Below are 24,523 nucleotides of genomic sequence, written 5' to 3'. Positions count from 1 at the left end.
TTATCTTTATAAGAGATATAGATAGATAGATAGATAGATAGATAGATAGATAGATAGATAGATAGATACAATGCTTAGGGATAACAATAAGTGAGCTAGTTTGACCTAAATAAATGTTTAACAACGGAAGCGATTATCAAAATGAAAACTAGTCATGGTCAGTGTTATCTTTGCTGCAGAAATTATTATTATTTTGTGTACTCTGTACCTAAATGTTTGTCGCCACGATTTGCAATGCCACTAACTTTGACTTGATTTATAGAAAATATGTGTAACATTTTTGTCTCCAAATAAATTTATTAAAAACTAAATTTAAGTGTCTATCCAATAATACTAATATGTAATCATAAATATTAATATTTTTAAATATATATTTGATCAAAACTGTTTCTCGAAAACACAAACGAGACATACATTGGAGTAATACCTTTTCCTCCGATATTTTATATCCCAGATTGATAAGTAAGCTCTCAACAAGGAGGAGACCCGCGGGCCACGGTATTTTGGCCCACACACTTCTCCTCTGGAGTAGGACATAGCGAGGCCCACTAAAGGTTGTGGCAATTGTTTCGTTTTGGCATGGCTGGTTGTCGTTTTACAGGATGCAGAATTGCAGACTATCGAGTTCACATATGGGCTGCTCCCCGCTTATATATGTATAAATAAATAAATAAATAAATAAATAAATGTAAAAGTAAAACATTGTCACTAGTAGCATATGGTTTTGCCTGCAGATCATTCAAAGTTCGTTTCGGAATAAATCAGTCAGACTTCAGGTTCAGGCTCTTATTGGTGTTCTCCGTATGTGGTTCGCTAGTTTACCCAGAGGTGATCATTTACTTCCTCAACTCAAGCTGGCAACTCCGCCGTTTATGGTTTATCATCAGTTCAATCATTCAGCGCAAACCCAATTTCAATTCCTGGTGTAATCTCATCATACCAGAAAATGTCACAACTGTACCTCGAGATGAATTTTGCAATGGGGATCACCGGCTGCTCTTATTTTTGTATAATAATACCGAACATACTCACTATTAAAGAAGTTTCAGTGAGCAAAACTACAAGCAGAAAAAGATAATAAGTGACAGTATTGCAGAGAATTATTCACGACAGCATCGAGCACTCCTCTAATGAACTGAACTCGCCTCAACAATCCAACAAACGGAGCCATCAACCAATCCACCTATTCAGCAGAGTCTGCAGCAGCAGGCTTCCCCTGGAGCTTGAGCGCGAACGCCTGCAGCGCCAGGAGCAGCTTCCTGAGCTGCTCCTTCGTCTCCGGGTCGATCAGGTTGCCGTCGTCGTCGAACTTCCTGGGCAGCTGATGAGCCTTGGTGAACACCTCCGGCTTGACGACGAAGTGGATGCCGAGAGCCACCCCGACCTGCCGGATGTGGTACTGCGACCGGTTACCGCCGGAGCCGCCCGACGCGCTCAGGATCGCCGCGGCCCTGTCCGCCCAGCGGTTCGGCGGCCGCGATGCCCAGTCCAGCGCGTTCTTCAGCGGCCCTGCAATGCAAGGGAGTGAGGAGGACCGTGGACAGCACGCAATCAAACGGAGTAGTTGTACAGGTACGTACCTGAAATGGAGTAGTTGTACTCGGGCGAGGCGAAGAGGAAGCAGTCGGCGCTGCGGACCCTGTCGCGGAACGCCTCGACGGCCGGCGGGAACGCGCCGTCGGCGGCCTCGAGGTCGGTGTTGAGCAGCGGCAGGTCGGAGATGTCGACGTGGTCGATGTGCAGGCCTGGGATGGACTCCCTGCAAATCTCGGCGGCTGCACACACACGCACCCGATGAGAATTAATTAAGAACAGAAGGTAGCCATGGGTGGTAGTAGAGTGGAAATGAGCTAATTAATTACCAGCACGGATGAGGCCGGTGTTGGCCGACGCCCTGCGCAGCGAGCCGGAGATGGCCGCCACTCTCATCACGGTCTTCGCCGGCGGGTGTGCCGTCGTCGAGGATTCCTCCATGAGCGACATGACGTGTCGTAGTCGGATTGGGTGACCTCCTAGCACCCGCTTCTTTTGGTTTTGTGATTGATGATGATGGGTTGCAGATAGCTAGGCTAGAGGCGTGTGCGAGCGTTATATATGATGAATGATGATGATCGAACGAAGCGATGTGGAATTTTGACGTCGTTGATTGACAGTCTTTGACTTTTGACGAGATGATGCATTTTTGTCTATATGAAGACTTGCTGCTGTCAACCATTTGCTTACGGCAGCAATGCCGTGGCCGTTTCCCCTCTTCCTGGAAGTTGCTAGCTGTTAGCACTTGATCAACGAAGCTTCCGTCCGTTTGGTTTGTGTTGTGGGTGCCGTGCCCCATGCGAGGAACCACGGCTGCCAGTAGGCATGCAATGATGCAATGCATACTATGCTTGCATGGTAGGCGGACTCAGCTCGATCGGCAGCCCTTTGGACGCTGCTAGCAGCTACTCCACGGTTTTCGGACCTTCCATTCCACGGTCCACGCACGTGGAGAAGCTAGCGCTATTCTCAGTTGTCACTCTCTCAACCTCAAAAAATTTTTCGTCACATCGAATCTCTGGCGGACAATATTTAGCGGGGTATTAAATAACTAATTGTACAATTTACCTATAATTTGCAAGACGAATCTTTTGAGCTTGGTTAGCCTATGATTGGACAATATTTATCAAATAGAAATGAAAGTGCTACATTTTTCTATTTTGTAAAAGAAAAATAGAACTAAACAAGACCTTTGTTAACAAGACAAGAGTCAGATTACAAGGTGACTTTTTGATAAGATCAAGAGAATGCACGGAGACACTCACCTAACCAATACAACAATACAACATGGCAATAGTTCCTAGAACGTACTCCAGTTAGACGGCATAGCTATTGGTTGCTCCCTAGGGGGTCTTTGTTGTTGCTAGGTGTTAGTGGGTTGCGCTTCTGTCGATTTTTATTTTGGTCAGAAGTGGTTTCAGGCTTTTTATCTTGTTTTAGTGCTTCTTTCAATTATGGCTGAAGCGCACAGACGAGTTTATGTTTTTCTTGCACTAAAATCTTTTTTTTCCTCGTCTAATAAAAACTGCATTTTGCCATCCTTTCAAGAAAAACCTTTGTATTGCGTGACAAACTTGTATTTAAAAGGGTGTTAACCCTTGATCTTTGATCATGATAAAACGCAAATGGATCTGGGCTCTTTATCCCTGTATCTCAAATGAGACATAGACATCATTTTGCATTGTTTAAAACTTGATTCTTGGATGAAAGCCACCCGTAGGCATTTGGCCGCCAAGTATTTAGCGGGGTCAAGAAAAGGCCACCAAAATATTCGGTCGCAGAAAATTATTCAAGACACCATCAAGCGTACAGTAGTACAGATTACAGAGCACTTTGACAAGCCTGAAACCTCCCCTGTTCAGACTTCGGATTCCGCAGCAGATTTCCCCAGCTGGAGCCTGAGCGCGAGAGCCTGCAGCGCCAGGAGCACCTTCCTGACCTGCTCCTTGGTCGCCGGATCAACCAGGTTGCCGTCGTCGTCGAACTTCTTGGGCGGCTCGTACGCCTTGATGAACGCCTCGGGCTTGTTGACGAAGTGGAGGTCGAGGAAGACGCCGACCTGCCGGATGTGGTACTGCGACCGGCTGCCGCCGGACCCGCCCGACGCGCTCAGGATGGCGGCCGCCCTGTCGCCCCAGCAGTTGGGCGGGCGCGACCCCCAGTCCAGCGCGTTCTTCAGAGGGCCCGAGATGGAGTAGTTGTACTCGGGCGACGCGAACAGGAAGCAGTCGGCGCTGCGGATCTTGGAGCGGAACGCCTCCACGACCGCCGGGAACGCGCCGGCGCCGGGGACCTCCAGGTCGGTGTTGAGCAGCGGCAGCGAGGAGATGTCGACGTGGTCGATCACCAGCCCCGGGATCGACTCCCTGCAGATCTCCGCGGCTGCGGGCGCGCAGACAGGCGGTCTCAGTACTCGGCAGCCACATAACGGTGGCGCTAGAAGATTCATCAGATAAGGCGTAGGGGATGGAGCTTACCGGCGCGGATGAGACCGGTGTTGGCCGATCCCCTGCGCAGCGAGCCGGAGATCGCCGCCACCCTCAGGACGGTCTTCGCCGCCGTCGAGCCTTCCATGCGTGCGTCTGTGAGGTGTCGGAGCGCGGTCGGTGGCTGACCTCCCCGTACCAGGCAACGTTTACAAGTGTGCAAGTGCAGAGATGGGCAGAGGTGTATTTGTAGCGATGCGTGGTGAAGGCAGGCGGCTGCGATGCGAATCTCATAGCATGGTCAATGATCAATGGCTCACGACGATTTGTTTGGTTCCGTTAGGGCAAGTCCGCAATGGTATTCAGGCCTTGTTTAGTTCAAAAAAAAAATTTGCAAAATTTTCAGATTTCCCGTCACATCGAATCTTTAGACACATGCATGAAGTATTAAATATAGACAAAAATAAAAACTAATTACACAATTTGGTCGAAATTGACGAGACGAATCTTTTGAGCCTAGTTAGTCCATAATTGGACAATATTTGTCAAATACAAACGAAAAAGCTACGGTGTCGATTTTGCAAAATATTTTGGAACTAAACAAGGCCTCAATTGCTAGCTATTTGACCTCTAGGAAGAATGTTATTGGCTCTCAATGACAATTTGTAAATAGCTAGCTTAGGAAGTCACTAGCTATTGTGGAGAGTATTGTTAGAGAGTTATTTCTAGAAGATCGTGCTAGATTAGCTATTTATGAGTCGCTAGCTATTTGATCTCTCTCCTCGATGGCCAATGAGAGTGCTATTTTTTTATTACTCCGTATTTTTATACATCATCTCGCTAGCTATTTGTAAAGTGCTATTAAGAGCCAATAGAATTCCTTCTAGCTAGCTATTTGATAACCATTGCGGATGATCTTAGCCGTTGAAAACTAGCTGGATACGTTCTAAATGACATATTCTATTCATCCTAAAATGGATACTACATTTCTAGCTCAGTATATGGGGACAAGTATTTGTCCAGTTACATACGTAGCGAGTAGTTAATGAGCCAGCTAGTATTAGTTTAGTATCCGGCTAATGAAAGCGAATCTTTTCGTACAACATATTTTACTTCTCACATTATCGTCGCGCCACTTTCTACCTAGGCCTTGTTTAGTTAACCCAAAACCTAAAAACTTTTCAAGATTTCCCAACACATCGAATTTTGTGGCACATGCATGAAGCATTAAATATAGACGAAAATAAAAATTAATTACACAGTTTACATGTAAATCATGAGATGAATTTTTTAAGCTTAGTTAGTCTATAATTGGATAATATATAAGTGTCAAATAAAAAAAATGCTACAGTATCTAAATAAAAAAATTAGACCTAAACAAGGCCCTAGTCCGTGATCAGGACTTCACCGTGTCTTGGCTGTGGAGTCAACTTGGATCGGAAAACACAATCATCGAGTAAATCTCATGATCATGTGGAGTCAACTTGGATGGGGAAACAAGTAGTAAGAACACTCACAATGCAAGATTCTATCACAGAGTCCAAGACAATTAATTACATATTATTTATGGTATTTTGCTGATGTGGTAGTATATTTATTGAAGAAAGAGGTAGAAAAAATAAGACTTCAAGTCTTATTTAGACTCCAAGTCCACATTTTTCGAGGTAATAAATAACTTAAGACTCTATGATAGAGTCTGCATTGTGAGTGTCTTAAGGCCCTGTTTGGTTCTCCTTGCTAAATTTTAATTAGCTAAAATTATTTTAGCTACTCTTAGGTGACTAATGAAACTAAAGTATTTTAGCTTCTTTTAGTCAATGTATTTGGAATTTTAGCTACTAAAATGACTAAAGTTTAGTTAACTAAAATTTAGCAAGGGAAACCAAACATGGCCTAAAATCTCAAGGCCATACGAGTTAGAGCAGCGCACGTATCTGTATGGTATTTTAAGATAAATTTAAATACATAATACGATCGTTTGAATAAATCTTTGAATTGTAAGTTGTATAGCTAAGCACGCAACAGACTATACCAGGGACGAAGCTAGAAAATATTTTAGGAGGGGTTGAACAAAATTGCTACATCAATTTAATTTTACTATAACCTCTCACAATAAAAAAATATATTAACTTGAAATCGTCTTATATTAACTCACAAAATATATCTAAAAATAAAAATTTTAGCCCACCATACCTTATAAATCTGTTTCTAAAATTAGAAGAAAAACATTGGGAGCTTCACTGAATCAGCAGCGGTAGGGGAAGCTAGAGCCCCCTAGCCCCACCGCTAGCTTCGTCCATGGACTATACACGTAGGCACATACTTTGCTAGCTAAAACTCCACCCAAGCAATTATAAGCTGACAGGTTATAATGAATTGGGTCTCGTTTAGATCCGAAAAGTTTTTAGATTTTAACATTGTAGCATTTTCGTTTGTATTTGACAATTATTGTCAAACCATGAACTGACCAGACTTAAAAGAATCCTCTCACAATTTCCAACGTAACTGTATAATTAGTTATTTTTTAATCTATATTTAGTGCTTCATACATGTGCCGCAAGATTTGATGTGACGAAAAATCTTTAAAAAAATGTGAATTGTGAAGAAACTAAATAAGGCCTTAGATCCAGTAGCCAGGTATAGGTAATAAGTAATAACTACCGAATGCTAATGATTTGGGGCCGGGCCTCACAGTGGTGCTTACGGAAGCCATGGGCCATGGCGGCTATGCATTTCGCGAGTGCGATTGGCCGTCCGGTGGACGCAACAAGACCACTAGCGGCCTTGTTTATATGGCGTCACTTTTTGCCTAGCGCGACGTCCACGAAATTCATTTTTAAAAATGGATAGGTTCATAATGACTTTATTAAAAAAAATCGACTGGAGGCTTTTTATTACGCTGTAAAGGCTGTCTGGTAGGTAGGGATGGCAGCAGCTCTGTGCCCCACAAAAAAAAAATCATTATAACAACTTTATTCTATATTATTCCAATGTAACCAACATGTTTATGAAAAATTGCCAACAGTTTCTAACATAAAATAGGCATACTAAGGAAATATTTTTTTTGTGATGAATCAAATGTTTGTCATTTGGCATCGTAATGTTTAGAATTTGTTAGCTGGTCAGAGTTTGATTTTTTTTCCTGATGTACAAGACACAAATAAAATAAAATATAATAAAAAACGGTTACGGGAGGCCATTGCCAACGACATTATCCTATGGCGCCACCGAATTTCGGTCCTAAAGTTGTGTTTAGTTGTCACTAAAGTTGTGTTTGGTTGTCAGATGAAAAAGGATATAAGCATGGTGAAATTGTATTTCAGAAAAGTTGATGTTCGGTAAGCATGCATGAGGCCCTGTTTGGCTGGCGCTGTTAAAATTTAACTCACGTCATATCGAATGTTTTGACATATGCATAAAGTAATAAATATAGATTATTTATAAAATTAAAACATAGCTAAAGAGTAATTTGTGAGACAAATCTTTTAAGACGAATTACTCTATAATTAGACATTAATTACCAAATAAGACAAAATGATACAATACTTATTAAATTTTAACACTCTCTAACTAAACAGCTCTCATGAAAAAAAGAAAGACCTTGTTTAGTTCTGAAAAAATTTCAGATTTTAACACTGTAGCATTTTCGTTTTTATTTGACAATAATTATCCAATTATGGACTAATTAGGCTCAAAAGATTCATTTCGTGATTTACAGGCAAACTGTGCAATTAGTTTTTATTTTTGGCTATATCTAATGCTTCATGCATGTGTTCCAAAATTTGATGTGACGGAAAATTTTAAAAAAAATTTGTTTTTCAGGCCAGAGTTTCTTGGTTACCTATATGATACAACTAGTAGGACCTGTAAGACTAACACGCGGACCTTATCACATCACTGCACCCAGACAAGTGAAGCTCGATTTGGGTTGCTTCCAGATTCAGGCCTGGTTTAGTTCCTAATTTTTTTAACAATTTTTTTAAAATTCTCCGTTATATCAAATTTTACGATACATATATAAGTAATAAATATAAATAAAAAATAACTAATTGTATAATTTATCTATAATTTGCGAGACAAATCTTTTGAACCTAGTTAGTCTATGATTGAACATATTTATCAAATATAAATAAAAAATACTACAGTGTACATTTTGAAAAAAAAAAAGAACTACACAAGGCCTGAGGATCCCATCGTGTATACATGAGCGAAGCCAAGTGTGCACAGCATATACAAATTACCAAGCATCCCTTTTCAGGTTTATACGACTCCCCATATGTAAAATCCGTTCATTTGTCTGTAAAATCATATCTAAAAATACTGTTCGCTAAATTATCGTGAGAAAAAATACTATTAATTGAATGACAAATTCGGCATAATCACAAGCAAAGATCACAGCTTAGTTGGCCCAACTAAGACTATCTTCAACAATCGTCACCCAAAATACAAGACCCATTTGTTTTTTGGGTAGCGTTACAAGTAAAAGGTTCCATACCTATTTTTAGTATTCTCCAACAACAAGACCTAAAAGACAACATTATCTGCAAATGGGTCTCGAGAAAAGGGGATACCCAAATTTAGGTTATGCCTCTTCTGATACTCAAAATAGATCTATATTTGCCAAAAAAAACTGAAATACTACAGTAACAAAATTCAAAATCTTTTCGCATCTAAACGACTTCTGGGCCGCGGTATACAGGACGTCAGAGAGCGATAGCAAAGGCTCAGGACTATCAGGGTGCAGGAACTGCTGTTTGCTTGTGTGGAAACAGGCCGAAAGTCACAGTGACACGCTTCCAAAGCATGACCTTGAATTAGCTCAACGGCCCAGTTAGCCGAAAAGGCCGGCTGGTGGACGGCCGAAAAAGTTCGATTCACCTTCTCCAATTGGGCCTTGTTTACTTCGTTAAATTTTTTAGTTTGGTTACGATAACACTATCATTTGTATTTGACAATTATTGTTCAATTATAAACTAATTAGACTAAAAGATTCACCTTATAAATTACATACAAACTATATAATTAGTTATTTTTTTAGCTATATTTAAAGTTTTCTTAGAATATATTTAAGACTTTATGCATGCGTCCAAAGATTCAATATGATAAAGAATCTTGAAAAAAAATAAATAAAGCCTGGATCTCCTCCAGTCATGTTTTGAAGGCTAGTTTTGGCATAAATACCATTGCAAAATACAGGCTGCTTGTAAAAAAAAAAATCATGATTAAAATTATTTGGGTTGGTTTGGAAATTATGTTTTGGAATCACCAAATTTGCTCTGTTGTTTCAACAGCCGGTTTCATCACCGTGGAGCCACATCAGCTGCGAGACATGTAAATCTTTAATTCAAGGATTAAATAAATTTAACAAAAAAACCTATAAGAATACATATATTCTTTAACAAATTCCAAATATTATTATGAAAAAATTATGAAATCCCAAATCCCTTTTAACCTTAAAAAAAAGTCATATAGAAGTTGTTGTTTTAGCTAAGAAAAGTAAGAACGACATGTAATTTGAAGCGGAGGTGCTCCCATTTCTTTGTAAAAAAAAACATAGATGTATGCACGCTACATATATGCAGTACGTGGTTTGATTGCAGCTCCGTATTCTGCTAAAAACTCATTCTCAAGGGCAAAGACAGATCACAATTCACACGCATGGAGATCGATGGGCAATATATCTAGACACAGCTCTAAACAAACATGCAAACAAAACTTGTGCGCACATACTCTACGACGGATGACACGCGGTGCATGCTTCGCATGCTGCTGCGGCTGCTCTCTTTTAATTCTTCGTCTCCCCGTGCTCTGGTGGGCTCTTGGCATGTAATTTGTTTGGTTGATAAATCATCATAGAATGTGAGCTGATTTGTTTTTTTTTTAAAAAAAAATATTGCAAAAGCCTGAGGCCACGTGGATCTGCGCTGCGTGCGTGCTCTCCCTGCTGGAGCACCACCACAGAGCAAGCACCTTTAGGGCACTCACAATGCAGACTTTATCATAGAGTCTAAAGTTATTTATTACTTCGAACAATGTGGACTTGGAGTCTAAATAAGATCTGGAGTTTTATTTTTTCTACCTCTTTTTTCAATAAATATGCTGCCACATCAAGAAAATACTATTAATAATATGTAATTAAGTGTTTTGGACTCTATGATAGAGTCTTGCATTGTGATTGCCCTTACGTCTTGCATGGGTTTCATGCATCGGAAACAGCACAAAACTCGCGTCTTCCCGAGAAAAATACAGTACTGGCACCGCACACATGCAGTATCGTCGGGCTTCGCATCGCAAGCTACTAGCGCCTGCTGTCCACAGCTGGACCCGAACGAGATTCCGTCACGAGTAGTACTACACTACTACTGCTACAAAAGATGGAGTACCACAATTCGGGTTTTTACAGTGTCATGCGAACCAACAGCAGCAACAGCGCCAACGGACAACGAAATAGAAATGAAGATCGATGAGTTTATCAACTAAATCTGCTTAGAGCATCTCCAACAGTTATATAATTAAAATTTTCTATTTGTTGGAATTTGCTAAGTAGCTAAAGGTTTTGCCAAAGAAAAAATAAGTCCATCTCTAAGTGTTTGGTATTTTTGACTTGACATTTCTAAAATAGTGGTCTCAACTATTTTTATCCCGGATTTTTTTTTTGTTTGGCGCGCTTCGCGCGAGATTTTTCCTCTACGCTGGAATTTCCATCACCCGTCGCCACCAATCCACGAAGTCGCAAGTCACAGCCGTTTCTGTGAATCGCGGTCTCCCAGTCCGCTAGTCCACAAAGTCACAGTTCGGCAGAGTTCCGTCGCGCGCCAGTACTCCACGAAGTCGCAGAGTTCACGTCGCGGCGGCCTCCAGGTCCGTCGCGGCCTTCTCCCCATCATTCCGCACCAAGCCTTCGAGGTCACCGGCGATGGATCTCTCCTAGCCTCGCGTCGCGTGAAGAAAGGAGAGGACGCGGCGATGGATCGTATCTCCTAGTTGCACGCGGAGAAAGAAAAGAGACGGCGTGAAGAAAGGAGGCGGCGGCGCGGAGCAAAGAAGAGTTCGCACGGGGAGGAGGAGTTCTCGCGGGAAACTACCGCAGAGCGTGGGGAGGTCTCGCACGATAAGAAATAGGAAACTCGGGATATCAAAATTGTCAAGCCATTGTGCCTATACAAAAATGACAAGTTTGGACCATCAAATGCCAAGTTTGCCAAAATGCATTTTTAAGATTTTTGGCAAATTTCCAGAATGCATAATCCAATTGCATAACTATTATTGATGCTTAGTATACTAGTGTTTTTTCTTTCACAACAAATTACTTTTTCTATTCCTGAAAGCTTTAACTTCTAAAATTTTTGACCGAATTTCTAGAAAAAAAACGTAAAGTTTTATAGTATCAAATTAATACTATTAGATTTATTATAAAATATATTTTCATAAGATACTTATTTCATATTATAAATATTAATAATCCTTTTCTATGAAGATGGTCAAAATTAAAAAAAGTTTTACTAATACGGATTCTCAAAGTTGCAGTTTTCAGAGAGTAGTAGATAATATTTTTTATCATAATTTTATCTGCTAAACGAGCGTGGCCTATAGATCGAAAAGGATAGATAGGCATCAAGCCAGCCCTTACCCAAAACATTTCAATTTCATCCACTAGCATAGCATAGCAGGAGTACAAACATACGTACATTGTATTACGTACTATCCGACGACACATCACAACCCGTTACGATACACCATACCCTCCTCTGAACAGCAAGGCAGCAGAAACGTTAGGTGTCTCCCGATCGCCGTGATGACCGGGCAAAAGAACGTCACAGGCACAGCACAGAGCAACCAAGGCCACGACGCCATGCTGCTGCTGCCATGCCATGCACGCGTGCCTGCCTCTAGAAGCGGTTTTGCAGAGGATGGACCGGTCCGCGAGTGGGCGTCGGCTGCTGGCCCCACAGACCCATCTCAGGCAGCTGCTCCGCGTGCTGGCCCACGTGGCCGCCGCCGCCGTAGCCACCCAGTCCCGCAGCATCGGCGCCGCTGGCCGCCACCTGCAGCTGCCTCCCCTCCTCCCTACCACCGTCGCCGTCCCCATCCTCTGCGCCAGCAGCGGGCAGCCGGTGCACTTCGGCGGTCCTGAACACGGCGGCCACCACGACCACCCCGTCCGCCGCGGTCATCTCCCCGGCCAGGGTCCCGCCGATCACCTGCCCGCCCAGGCCTGCCAGCGACACCGAGAACGCCGGCGCCAACGACGGCGAATACGACGGCAGCACGGTCCCGGAGAGCGCCAGCACCTCGAACCGCCCGTGCAGCGTCACCGCGGAGGCGGTATCCTCCGCCGCCGCAAGGCGCAGCGTGACGGCGGCGACGGCGCCGCGCCCGCAGAGCACGGACACGCCCACGCGGCGGCGGCGCGCGAACGCCGCCACCGCGGACACCACGTCGCACCCCGCCGCCAGCTCCAGCACCACGGGCCGCATCGCCGCATCGCTCTCCCGCGTCACCACCACCGGTGGCTTCGGCTTGTTCTTGGACCCCAGCGGCCGCCCGCGCGGCTTCCTCGCCGTCACGGGCATCAGCGCCCGCGCCGGCGCCGGCGCCGGCTCCATCAGCCCGGCGCCGCCGGACGCCTCCTCGCCGGCCATGTCGGACCGATCGCCGGCCTGCTGTACGAAACGAAACACACTCGTACAGGTGCAGTGGAAGAAGAGTGGCTGCTGGTACGGTAGCAACAGTGAAATAGCTTCAGATTCTTCAGACCAGGAGCAAGTGAGCTCAAAATAATGTCACGGTGAGTTTTAATTTGTAGAGGGAGAGGGAGAGGGAGAAGAGGAGTCGAGGGGACGCGCTGCTTCCAGCTGCACTGCGTGATCTCCACCGTTGATCTTTTGCCCGTGCTCACGACTCTCGAAGCATGCTGAGACGACGTCCAATCGGACGCGGTACCAGCGGCCGCTTTTCGCCATGGGTCTCGCTCGCGTCAAATCAAATTCAGGTTTCAGAGGTGCAGCGTCAGCATGCTGACATGCAGACCCGGCAAACGTTGCTCCTGATTTGGGTGGGGTCAAAGGCAGTCTCGGGTGTGATTACCGAGAAATTTGTTATTATATGACTTGAAACATTGCGCTTTATTATTATATGACTCTAAACGTGGACTTCGCTATAATATGACCTAAAATATTTACACTTTGCTATTATATAATTTTTTTTATTTTAAAGCATATTTAGTGAACTTAATAAATATATTTTTCATAGTGCCCATTTCGCCCTTCTGTTAATCAAGTTGTATCTACCGTCTGTCTTCCTTCTCACGTACGAGACTTCTCGGCTCCTTCTCCAACGCAAGTCGACCCGCCGTCGACGGAAGACCTAGGCCGCGCCGCCGGCCGACGCGCGCCTCTGCCGCCCCGGCCATCCACTCTCCCCCTCGCGGCGGCCAAGCATGGAAGGAGACCCGCCGCCCGAAGCTCCCTTCTCCATGGCCGCTGGACGCGCTGCCGCGACTGCTAGAGGGCCGGCCACGGCCGGTGAATGCGCAACCGCCGCCCCTTTGGGTTCCCTGTTCCTGGCGGGTGGAGTCCTGGCCGGCCAGGTCTCGTCCACGACCTGGACACGGCTGTTGCAGACCCGGGCCGGCGTGTAGCCGGAGGCGCCCAGTCCAGACCTGCCACCCCTGGCCGGCGTGCAGCCTGCCCAGGAGCCGACCAGACCAGCACAGGAGCCGCCCAGGCCAGCAAAGGAGGCTAGGTTGGCAAACAGCCAAGCAACGGCGTCTCCTGATCTGTTTAAATCAACCAGGGTCATAAAAGTAATGTCAAGTCTTAATCACATGAATTAGATATGAAAAAACTTCTTTAAAACAAAAGAAATCATATTATAGCAAAGTCCACGTTTAGAGTCATGTAATAGCGAAGCTCAATATTTCAAGTCATATAATAATAAATTTCTCGTGATTGTGATTAGCGCGGCAAGAAACGGTCTCTTAGAGCATCTCCAACCATTATGCATTTGAAGTTATGCATTTTAGGCAAATTACAATCCCCAAATGAAAATGGCAAGGCTAAAATCGGGTGATCTCCAACCGTTATGCAAAATATCAAGTCTATCATCTTTTTTTTCCTAGAAATTTTGTTTCGCGGCACTCCTTCCCGCGCGGCCAATCGATCCCGCGCCAAACAGCCCGCCGTCGTCTCCCGTTCACCAATTCCCGCGCCAAACAGCCGCGCAGTATTGATCGTGAGCTGCGCAGTTCGTCGTTTCCGTTCGCAGTACCGATCGCAGTACCGATCTCCCGTTCCGTTAGTTCCCATTCACCGTACCAGGTCGTCGTCTGTTGGCCATCAGTTCGTCGTCGTACAGGTTCGCCCCTTGGCTCCAGTACCGATCTCGATCAGGTCCTGTTCCCTATCAGTTTCCGGTCGCCGCCATCAGTTCGTCGTCAAGGCAGGTCGCCGCCATCAGTCAAGCTGGCGAAGGAGGACGCGCGATGCTTCTCCTATCGCGCGAAGTGGTGGCGGCGCGAAGGGAAACCGCGCGAAGAGAAGAAAAAGGCCCGCGAGGTAGAACCGAGAATCCCGTGATCTCTATTTGCATAGCCGGACTCCTTTGGCATATATGCCAAGTTTCCTTCTCTAAATGCATAGATATGTAAAATGTAAAGTCCAAATACATAACGATTGGAGAGGATTTTTTTAGAGTTTTATGTATTTTGGTAAATACCAAGTTCATTTACATAATAGTTAGAGTTGCTCTTACCTGCGTCATCATCCATGGATTCGCCCCTCGCGCGCGCGTTGCCTTTTGCCCAGACTGCATTGAACACATGTTTTTCAGTAGCTTCACCAAGATTTTGATCACGCACCTTGTTTCGAACTATAATATTTTTATTTTTATTTGATAAATATTGTTTAATTATAGAGTAACTAGACTCAAAAGATTTCATTTTATAATTTACAAATAAACTGTACAATTAGTTTTTTATTTTCGTATATATTTAATGCTTCATATATGTGCCGCAAGATACGATTTGATAAAAACACTTAAAAAGTTTTTGGTTTTTAAGCTGACGACGCACACGCACCGACACATCAACAAGTGCCTGCTCCGCGCTGGATTCTGTCTCTGCTGTTGTTAGTTCCAAAACTTTTTATAAAATAGATATTATAGTTCTTTTGTTTATATTTAATAATTTTACTCAAACATAAAATAATTAGATTTAAAAATTTTATCTCATAAATTATAAATATAATATGTAATTAGTTATTTTTTTATTTGATGTGATATAAAATTTAAAAAATTTATAATTTTTTTAACTGTACAAGGCCTGTGCTCCTGCTCCTGCCGGCCGGCCGCGCACAGTCCACTTCGCCTCGACGCGCAGTACGTCGGTACTCGCCACCCCTTGGTGGCAAAATTTGCAGGGTCAAAAGGCTGGAAAGGCTGAGGCCGTAGTCTTCCTCGTGGCCTCCAGCTGCGGTTCTCTCCATTTCTGCTTCTCTAGCCTAGGTCTAGATCCGAATTTTTTTTAGTTTTTGCTACTGTAGCAATTTCGTTTGTTTGTGACAAATATTGTCCAATTATAGGCTAACTAAGGTCAAAAAATTTGTCTCACGATTTTACAGGTAAACTGTGTAATTAGTTTTTATTTTCATTTATATTTAGGCCCTGTTTAGTTCTCCACCCTAAATTTTTTTATCCATCCCATCGAATCTTTAGACACATGCATGAAACATTAAATGTAGATAAAAAATAAACTAATTACACAGTTAGGTTCAAAATCGGGAGACAAATCTTTTAAGCCTAGTTAGTCTATGATTAGCCTTAAGTGCTACAGTAACCCCATATGTGCTAATGATAGATTAATTATGCTTAATAGATTTGTCTTGAAGTTTCCTAACGAGTTATGTAATTTATTTTTTTATTAGTTTTTAAAAACCTCTTCCGACATTCTTCCGACATAACCGATGTGACACTTAAAAATTTTTCATCTTTAATTTAAACAGGGCCTTAATGTTTTATGGATGTGCCGCAAGATTTGATATGACAAGAAATCTTTAAAATTTTTTGGATTTTGGTGGGAACTAAACTGGGCCCTACTGTCGCGCGTGCTCCGTCGCCGCAGACGCACTGTGTACGACCACTCCACTAGAGTATCTGTTCATAAACTCGACTACTCGAGCGCACTTCTGGGTTTGGCGGAGCTCACGGAGTCACGGATCAACATTTTGGATCTTGGAGTTGTAGCTGCATTTTATAGACAAGACCTTGTTTAGGCCTTATTTTAGGCCTTGTTTAGTTTACTCTAAAATCCAAAAAGTTTTCAAGATTTTCTAATATCTAATCTTGCGGCACATGTATGAAGCATTAAATTTAGATAAAAATAAAAACTAATCACATAGTTTGACTGTAAATCGCGAGGCAAATTTTTTAACCTTAGTTAGTCTATGATTAGACAATATTTACCACAAATAAACGAAAGTGCTACAGTAGCGAAATTCAAAATTTTTTCACATCTGAACAAGGCCTTAGTTTTCAAAAAGTTTTGCAAAATTTTTCAGCACATCGAATCTTGCGGCATATATATGGAACATTAAATGTAGATAAAAATAATAACTAATTACACAATTTACCAGCAATTTGTGATATGAATCTTTTAAGCCTAGTTAGTTCATAGTAGAACAATATTTATTAAATACAAACGAAAGTGCTGTAGTTTATATTTTGCAAAATTTTTTAGAACTAAACAAGGCCAGTAAAATTTTTTTGCTTCATCACATCGAATGTTTGAACATATGCATAGAGCATTAAATATAACTTAAAAAATAATTAATTATATAGTTTACATACATTTTATAAGATGAATCTTTTAAGGCTAATTAGTTCATAATTATTGAACACTAATTGTTATAGTTACAAATATACTATGATCCAAAAACTTTTCTTTTCGCGAACTTAACAAGGCCTAAATAAGTCTATGATCACTTCGTGAAGTAATTCTCTGAAAGTAAAGTAGAATGCTAGAAGCTAAAAGAGTTAGTTTCCCCCTAATTTACTTATAGTAGAAAAATCGACTTCTACCGATGCTTTTATAATCACTTGCGGATATAGAATCGCTTCTACACAATTTGTAGGTGCGATGGATAGAATCAACCTACATGTGAGTGGTGACTGGTGAGGGTGAAAAAATATATATTATGCGTGAATAAATAAAGACGGCAACGAGTACTCAACTCAAACCAGTAAACATAAAGCATGCCCATTAAAAACTAATGACGACGGATTCAATTTTATGTCCAAACCCTTGCGCACATGGGTCATAGGTGCTTATGGGTCACGGGTACCCGCTATAGATAGGCACACAATCTACAACACAGCCCGGAGTCTTGTGTATTTTATAGCTCACCTAACATGGCCAGTGCTGAAAACACAGAGTGTTGTAGTATATTCACGTAAGGAGTGTGTCCTTTATTTCCAGATGGGTAGAAATTCCTTTTGTTTTTTCTTGCCTTTTGTTTTCTACTAATTATTTTGTGACAATTAAAAGTATATAATTGTTATCATAGATCGGGTTTAAAAACTTCATGGGTTTATGGGTTCGGCTATTACACCTTCAGACTCACACCCATGAACCCACTAGGTTTCCTTTTTGCCTATTAAATTGACCTATATTTTTTACCTTAACAGAGTAAAAATCTATCGAGTTTCGGATACCTGTTGCCATCTTTACGAATAAAAGATTAGGAACGGTTAGAAGTCATTTCCTCCCTATTCAAGCGGGCTTGGTTTAATCTTTCAGGTTTATGTGAAACATGCAAAAATAAGCCTATTTATAGACTTGGGCCTTGTTTAGTTCACCCCAAAAACCAAAAAGCTTTCAAGATTTTCCATCACATAGAATCTTGCGGCACATGCATGAAGTATTAAATATAGACGGAAACAAAAACTAAAACTAATTACACAGTTTGCCTGTAAATAGCGAGACGAATCTTTTGATCCTAGTTAGTTTATAATTAGATCATTGGATAATATTTGCTATAAATAAACGAAAGTGTTATCAAAAAAGTTTACATCTAAACAAGGCCTTGTAGTCAAATCTGTTTGTATCCCTACATCTTCGTGTCTTCAAAATATGATCGGAGATGGGATAGGAGCTCCTTTGGAGTATGCTACAGTATTTTTCTTTTATCGACACGAACAGAAGCACAAAGGGCAAATTAGCAAAGTCATTTTTTTTCAGAAAGCCTCATGCAAGAATTTGCGAGATATGTATTAAAAGAAAAGAAATATCATACAACAAAAAAAATTATAAAACCACCCACATATATAGTGAAAAGCAACAACATGACACCTACCATAAAAAAAATGCCCACAAATCCACATAACAGTGATGAACAAAACCACCTTGCACGTCGCATGCAAAATGCAAAGAGCTTGGGTTTGAGGATGATCCCTCTACTAGGATGATGCCTTCAAGGAGGAAAACGATTAGCAAAGTCTTGATGTATTTTTCTTTTCAAAATTGATAAATAATTTATTTTATCACGAAAAATGAGAAAGGTTCCGCTCATTGTTCCTACTATGGCCTTGTTTAGTTCCCAAAATATTTTGTAAAATTTTTTACATTCTTCATCACATCGAATCTTACGGCATATGCATGGAACACTAAATATAGATAAAAGAAATAATTAATTATATAGTTTACCTGTAATTTGCGAGATGAATCTTTTAAGCCTAGTTAATCTATGATTGGAAAAATATTTATCAAATACAAATGAAAGTACTACTATTTTTATTTTTTTAAAAAAATGGAAGTAAACAAGGCCTATCTTATGGCCCAAACTCCCCTTTCCTTGTTGGACGCGCAAGCCCATAGAATGGCGCAGCGCGGTAAAGGCCCGTCACGAGCTGCAAGCTGGGCCTCCAAGCAGCTCCTCCTCTCTCTCTATCTCGCGTACCGGCCCGCGCTCGGTGCTCCGGCGGCCTCCAAAAACCGATGCCATCCAGAGGAGCTGCTGAGGTCACGCTCTCATCCACCGACGACGAGCCGCCGGCTGCCAAGACCAAGACTTGCTCCTAGCCGCCGGCCGCACTTTTTGATCGTCCCGTACTCCCGTGCCACCAAACTATGCTAACGGAGCAGATAGTAGAACACGCTAAAGCTGGCCAATGATTTGGACAGAGAATCGTGGAGTCGCCGGTGGCGCACTCGGAGCAGTCGAGCTGACCGAGCTGAGTGCCTGACGTATTTATTGGCTTCCTCGCCGCGTCGAGCACCAGCACCAGCACCAGCACCAGCACGGCGACCGACCAACACTCCCGTCTTCCAGCCCCGCCCCAACTCCAAGTCGAAGCATGGAAGCCGCGGCGGCGTCAGCGAGAGTCCTGCGCGTGGCCGCCATCTGCGGCTCCCTCCGCAAGGCCTCCTTCAACCGCGGCCTCCTCCGCGCCGGTACGCTTCCCCTCCTCCTCCCCTGCTCCTCGCTTCCCTCCTCCTTCTTCGTGTCCTCACTCACGGCTTCGCTTCCTCGTCCAACTAATTATCCGGCAGCCGCGGAGGTGTGCGAGGACTCCATCCCGGGGCTCCGCGTCGACGAGCTCGACATCTCCGACCTGCCCTTGATCAACACCGACCTCGAGACCGGCGGCGGCACTGGCTTCCCGCCCGCCGTCGAGGCCTTCCGCGCCAAGGTCTGCCAGGCCGACTGCTTCCTCTTCGGCGCGCCCGAGTACAACTACTCCATCGCCAGTACGTCCTTCGCCCCCCTCCCTCTTTCCTCCTCGTTCATTTCAGATCTCCTGCCCGCGCGTACCAATTGGAAGGGGATTGCCATGGATAAAATGCCTCCTGCTACAAACTTTAGGTCGGCCTTTCACTTACATTCATTCAGCAATCAGCTGCAGCATTGTTGTCATGAAGGCAAATTGAGCAACGCGATTCATTATTTGATTTTTAACCTTCATCAGTTTGAAATACAATTTAGGCATACTGAACTCTACTGCGTATCACAGAGCCTCAGAGGCCCAAGTTACCCTGTGCATTACTGCCAAATTAGGTTCACATTGGTTTGTCATAGTGCGCAATGGGTGGGACCGATTTGATTCCCAATTATCGTGGGTGCACAATTAGTGTGTTAGGTTTGCGTAATTCTGTCAAACAGGAACTTAAGATTACATGTCGGTACACTGAGTCAGTGATGATGAAATTGCCTACATTGCATGAAAGAAAAACCCAGGGGCATTTGGCCTTTAACAAAGGCATGTCTCCCATGATGTGTATTCTTTTCCTTTATTCCTTTCTTGCGAAACCTCATCAAGAAAGCAGCACGTCAATATTCTTTCATTCATACTTTCTGCTGACTTTAATGTTGGTTTAGTTCACAGATTAGTGGCTGCTAGTAAGAAATGCTCTTTTTATATCCATTATCTAAAAAAAAGAAATGCTCTTTTTTAATCCTTTTTATTATTTTTCCTCAAACGCATAGGAGACCTGCATGTCATTATATTAAGAAGATTTTTTAACCCTCTTAATTAATATCTATATATATTGGAACACCCTTTACCCTCTAAGCTGAAGAAAGGCCCATTCCCCAAAATATCATGGCTATTCCATTTCATTTGCTAGGAATGCAACAACTTCCAGTTCGAGTACACTATGCTTGTTAACATCTATTCTAATGCAATATTATTTTTGCGTATTAGTATTATATATGCTGTTATGGAGTGCATAATTCCGCTCCATTATCCTGGAGAGGAATCTAATATGCCATTCCAATGCCAATTAGCATCACTGTTACTTCTGCTGCCATTGCTTCCAGAGATTTAGCCCGTCCTAATCGTTTGGTCTCTACTTATTAGCCTACCATATATAAACTGCATTTTTAATGAAACTATCAGCTTATATTGTTTGCATCATTTGCATTCCATGTACTCACAAGTGAACCTGCAATGTAGATCGTAACCTTTTGTGGCACTGAATACATCTTCTACCATGCAGTCAATGATAGGTCTAGAACACTGTAGTATTATCTGCATCATTATATTTTTTCCTGAGGCCTGGTATCTCGAATCATTTTTTACCAAACTTCTTATATAGTTGTTTGCCAGGTAATTTGTGCTGCACACAATGTTAAGTATGCCATAGATTGATGTTGATTTCACATTGCTATTTGTTTATCAATGGGTGTCCCTCCATTTGTCTGATTATGAGTACACAATTTTTGACATTTTCATGGATTTCATAGGTTAACTAACATTGATGTGAGTTTTCACTTTCAGAACTCGTGTAGTGGTTGTGTTGTCTTAAGACAATGGTACAATATCATAATTCCAAAACTACCCAAATTCACCTCTTTTAGATATATGATAGATGGTTTGTGTTACAATTGTAGCCTGCGTTTACAATTCACCATTTCTGCTTCGTTTACATGGTTTGTGTTACAATTGTAGCCCCCCTGAAGAATGCACTTGACTGGGCTTCTAGAGGAAAGAACTGTTGGGCAGACAAACCCGCTGCAATTGTGAGTGCAGGCGGTGGCTTTGGAGGAGGGAGGTCACAGTACCATCTCCGTCAGGTTGGAGTATTCTTGGATCTTCATTTCATCAACAAGCCAGAACTGTGCGTCCAAGCATTTCAGCAACCACCCAAGTTTGACAGCGATGGAAATCTGATTGATGCTGAAATCAGAGAGCGGCTCAAGCAAGTGCTCTTATCCCTTCAGGCCTTCACACTCAGGCTCCAGAAGGACTGAATCAACTCGGGACCATTGCTTCCCTGAGAAGCGTTTATGGCTCTGGCACGTCACATACCTCGCTTGGGACCTGTAATGCATTGTGGGTGGCCTGAAAGTTGTAATAAATCCAAGGGTGTTCTGTTTGTTGAGTATTTAAGGTTCGATCACATCTAATAAAGATTGTGTTATAGTGTTTTACCTTTCCCAGTAATGAGAATTGATTGTCAGTAGTTGTCTTGTCTTAGCACATTTTGAATTTTGGTGTAGGTTTAATGATTCAGCGACTAAAATTAAGTGAAAGTTTGTGATTGTACAAATGCAGTTAAATGAAATCTAATCTGGATGGCCAGTGTGAACCAGAGTTACGTAGTTTTCTCCATTGGTTATTAGATTTCCACTATGCAGCATCAACTATTTTTGTTCAGACTGTCAGGCGGTCTGCTACACTAATACTACTATCAAGTATCAAGTGTAAGGTAACTAATATATTTGACAAAAGCCAAACATGTCCCAAACACGTCCATTTTTGGCTTTGGTTAAATTGTTTGGGTTGCATGTGCAGGTGCATACTGAATGGATGACGATATGATACACAAGTAATCAAGGAAGCTCACACGGTGGTGTGCAGTGTGGACAGATGGAAGCTTCTTGCGCCAAAAAAAAAAAAAGAAAAAGAAAAGAAGAGGAGATATATGTTGGTTTCCCCTATGGTATAGAGGCAAATCAACTAAACAATTATGAGATGACAGAACTGCAATTCCTGGGAGGGAACTGAAAGAACTGTCAAGATTTGGCTGGATGTACTACAGTATTCCAGGTAGGACATCTTGTCCACAAGCTGTACATGATTGTGATCTGCCATGGTGCGCCGTTGCTGATATTATACTCCTATGAATTTGTGAAAGACTGAGCGGAGGAAGTCTTCTTAATTTATAATGTAATCATGTATTCATGTGGCAAGAGTTTGGTGAGAATAGTTGGGTCCCGAAGCTATTACTCTAGCTTGTTGCATAAGTATGGCATTTCTGAAGCTGAATTGCCAAAGCTTGTGCCTTTAAACATTCAGAAACACAAACACAGATGTTTGTATCCCTCTCTGTTTGGTGCTTCTGAATTCTGATGCAGGACAGCAAGAGTTATCGGCACAAGTTGGCGAGTCCATCACCATTGAGCGTCAGTGTGGGACTTCTGGAAGCACACTTGTCGCTGCAATGCACATAAAAGAAACGACCGACACGGGACCCTCTCGAGCTGTCAAAGCAAGCAAGACTATCTAAAAGGCCAAAGTGGGTTCAGACCTAATCCAACCGAACCCGTCTGATTCTTTGTGAACTCGACCCCTCACTTGTCAACCTCCGCTGGACTTGCAGGACACGGCGTGGTGTGAAATCAGACCGACCGGCCGGCCGGCCATTGCTCATTGCTGCTGCACAATATTTGGAGGCAGGCACCAGCTGCCACTTTGCCACTACTCTGTCCATTAGCTCCCCCTCTGCAACTGCAAGGTTGCTTGTTGGCAGTTAGTTGCTCGAGTGGCAATGAAGATCATCATCACTGCAACCAATGGCAGGAAAAGGAAGATGTTCACCATCTCCTCCACTTGATGTGCAAACGGTAGACCACACAAAATGGGAAACATTTGCATGGTTCACCACTTGAGGATTTGACTTTACATTCACCGTGTGATTCATGCTTGGTCAAGCACTATTTCACTCCCACTTGTGATCGGCAAGGTTGAAGAAAATGGAATGCTGCTTTTTTCCTTTTAATAAAAAGAATTTATTTACTAGGGAATATTCATTCTGTTGTTAAAGGAAAAAGATATAATTCTAGCATAGTACCAAATCAATCCATCTTGAGTTTGACCAAATTTATTTAAGAAAATTCTTATTTTTATAACATCGAATAGGTTTCACTAGATTAGTTGTCAAATATATTTTTATAACACGTCTCTTTAGTGCCATAAATATTATTATTTTTTATATATACTTGTTAAACTTTAGATGCTCTGACTAGTTATAGAACTCGAATTAGTTTCAAAAAAAAAAGTTATAGAACTAGAATTGCATCATTTTAAGGATATACTCCTAGGTAGTACAAGTATGAGTAGTTATGAGCAGCATATACTCCACTCCTAGGCAGTACAGAATTATAAAACCCCCCCATCCCAAAATATAAGTTATTCCAAGAATCTTGAAAAATCAAAGTATCTCAAGTTTGACTAAATTTATATGATAGGATAATAACATTTAATCATTAGGTTCTTCATTAATTATATTTCCATAGTATATCTATTTGATGTCACAAAACTTTATATTTTTTCTATAATTTTGGTTAAACTTGAGATGTTTTAACTCTTCAAGATTTTTGGAATGACTTATAATTTGAGATGGAGGGAGTATTAGTTATATAAGCAGTGGGGTACCTAAATCAGTTTGCAGGTGTCGATCACGGTTGCGAGCATGACGGCGGTTTGGGATGACGCCGTACTAAATAACGAAACGAACCACCCTAACCACTACTGCAAATTCAGCAATATTGATGCTAATAAAAGAACCAAGGCTTTGTTTACTTCACCTCGAAATTCAAAAACTTTTTAAGATTCTCCGTCACATCAAATCTTGTGTCACATGCATGAAAAACTAAATATAGAAAAAAACAAAAGCTAATTGCACAGTTTGTCTGTAATTTACGAGACAAATCTTTCGAGCCTAGTTAGTTATGATTGGACAATATTTGCCACAAACAAACAAAATGCTACAGTATCAAAATCCGAAATCTTTTCGGAACTAAACAAGGCCCAATATACAAAGCATAGCTCACCTGTTAATCCCCACT

General features: G+C 42.3%; 4 protein-coding genes and 1 long non-coding RNA gene across 5 annotated transcripts; 2 read left to right on the top strand and 3 right to left on the bottom strand.

Annotated features, from left to right (window-relative positions):
• LOC8077371 (probable NADPH:quinone oxidoreductase 2) lies at positions 950-2,104 on the bottom strand. Its single transcript, XM_002456904.2, has 3 exons — positions 1,863-2,104; positions 1,581-1,775; positions 950-1,509 (listed from the first exon to the last, which is right to left on the bottom strand). The coding sequence occupies exons 1-3, from the start codon at positions 1,981-1,983 to the stop codon at positions 1,184-1,186; spliced, it is 642 nt and encodes a 213-aa protein (XP_002456949.1). The 5' UTR covers positions 1,984-2,104; the 3' UTR covers positions 950-1,183.
• On the bottom strand, positions 3,163-4,199 carry LOC8077370 (probable NADPH:quinone oxidoreductase 2). Its single transcript, XM_002456903.2, has 2 exons — positions 4,011-4,199; positions 3,163-3,915 (listed from the first exon to the last, which is right to left on the bottom strand). Exons 1-2 carry the CDS (start codon positions 4,105-4,107, stop codon positions 3,392-3,394), a joined length of 621 nt encoding a protein of 206 aa, XP_002456948.1. The 5' UTR covers positions 4,108-4,199; the 3' UTR covers positions 3,163-3,391.
• On the bottom strand, positions 11,849-12,922 carry LOC8062335 (AT-hook motif nuclear-localized protein 17). The gene is made up of 2 exons (XM_002456902.2): positions 12,802-12,922; positions 11,849-12,708 (listed from the first exon to the last, which is right to left on the bottom strand). Exons 1-2 carry the CDS (start codon positions 12,920-12,922, stop codon positions 11,849-11,851), a joined length of 981 nt encoding a protein of 326 aa, XP_002456947.2.
• On the top strand, positions 18,931-22,054 carry LOC110434070 (probable NADPH:quinone oxidoreductase 1). Its single transcript, XM_021457741.1, has 3 exons — positions 18,931-19,404; positions 19,504-19,701; positions 21,402-22,054. Exons 1-3 carry the CDS (start codon positions 19,308-19,310, stop codon positions 21,701-21,703), a joined length of 597 nt encoding a protein of 198 aa, XP_021313416.1. The 5' UTR covers positions 18,931-19,307; the 3' UTR covers positions 21,704-22,054.
• Positions 22,168-23,534, top strand: LOC110434071. The gene is made up of 2 exons (XR_002451552.1): positions 22,168-22,971; positions 23,056-23,534. It is a non-coding gene; the product is annotated as an uncharacterized LOC110434071 (long non-coding RNA).

Source organism: Sorghum bicolor, chromosome 3 (assembly GCF_000003195.3).
Source record: "Sorghum bicolor cultivar BTx623 chromosome 3, Sorghum_bicolor_NCBIv3, whole genome shotgun sequence".
Lineage (NCBI taxonomy): Eukaryota > Viridiplantae > Streptophyta > Magnoliopsida > Poales > Poaceae > Sorghum > Sorghum bicolor.
Note: the sequence above shows the minus strand (reverse complement) of the source record. Positions and strands in the feature narration are given on the sequence as shown.

Bases quoted from the DNA above. Each gene is read 5' to 3' on its own strand.
- LOC8077371 (XM_002456904.2), bottom strand. From the start codon at position 1,983: ATGTCGCTCATGGAGGAATCCTCGACGACGGCACACCCGCCGGCGAAG. The intron at 1,776-1,862 runs GTAATTAATTAG...GTGTGTGTGCAG, and splicing joins CACCGGCCTCATCCGTGCTG to CCGCCGAGATTTGCAGGGAG. The intron at 1,510-1,580 runs GTACGTACCTGT...CTTGCATTGCAG, and splicing joins GTACAACTACTCCATTTCAG to GGCCGCTGAAGAACGCGCTG.
- LOC8077370 (XM_002456903.2), bottom strand. From the start codon at position 4,107: ATGGAAGGCTCGACGGCGGCGAAGACCGTCCTGAGGGTGGCGGCGATC. The intron at 3,916-4,010 runs GTAAGCTCCATC...GCGCGCCCGCAG, and splicing joins CACCGGTCTCATCCGCGCCG to CCGCGGAGATCTGCAGGGAG.
- LOC8062335 (XM_002456902.2), bottom strand. From the start codon at position 12,922: ATGGCGAAAAGCGGCCGCTGGTACCGCGTCCGATTGGACGTCGTCTCA. The intron at 12,709-12,801 runs GTCCCCTCGACT...CCTGGTCTGAAG, and splicing joins AGTGCAGCTGGAAGCAGCGC to AATCTGAAGCTATTTCACTG.
- LOC110434070 (XM_021457741.1), top strand. From the start codon at position 19,308: ATGGAAGCCGCGGCGGCGTCAGCGAGAGTCCTGCGCGTGGCCGCCATC. The intron at 19,405-19,503 runs GTACGCTTCCCC...ATTATCCGGCAG, and splicing joins CCGCGGCCTCCTCCGCGCCG to CCGCGGAGGTGTGCGAGGAC. The intron at 19,702-21,401 runs GTACGTCCTTCG...TTACAATTGTAG, and splicing joins GTACAACTACTCCATCGCCA to CCCCCCTGAAGAATGCACTT.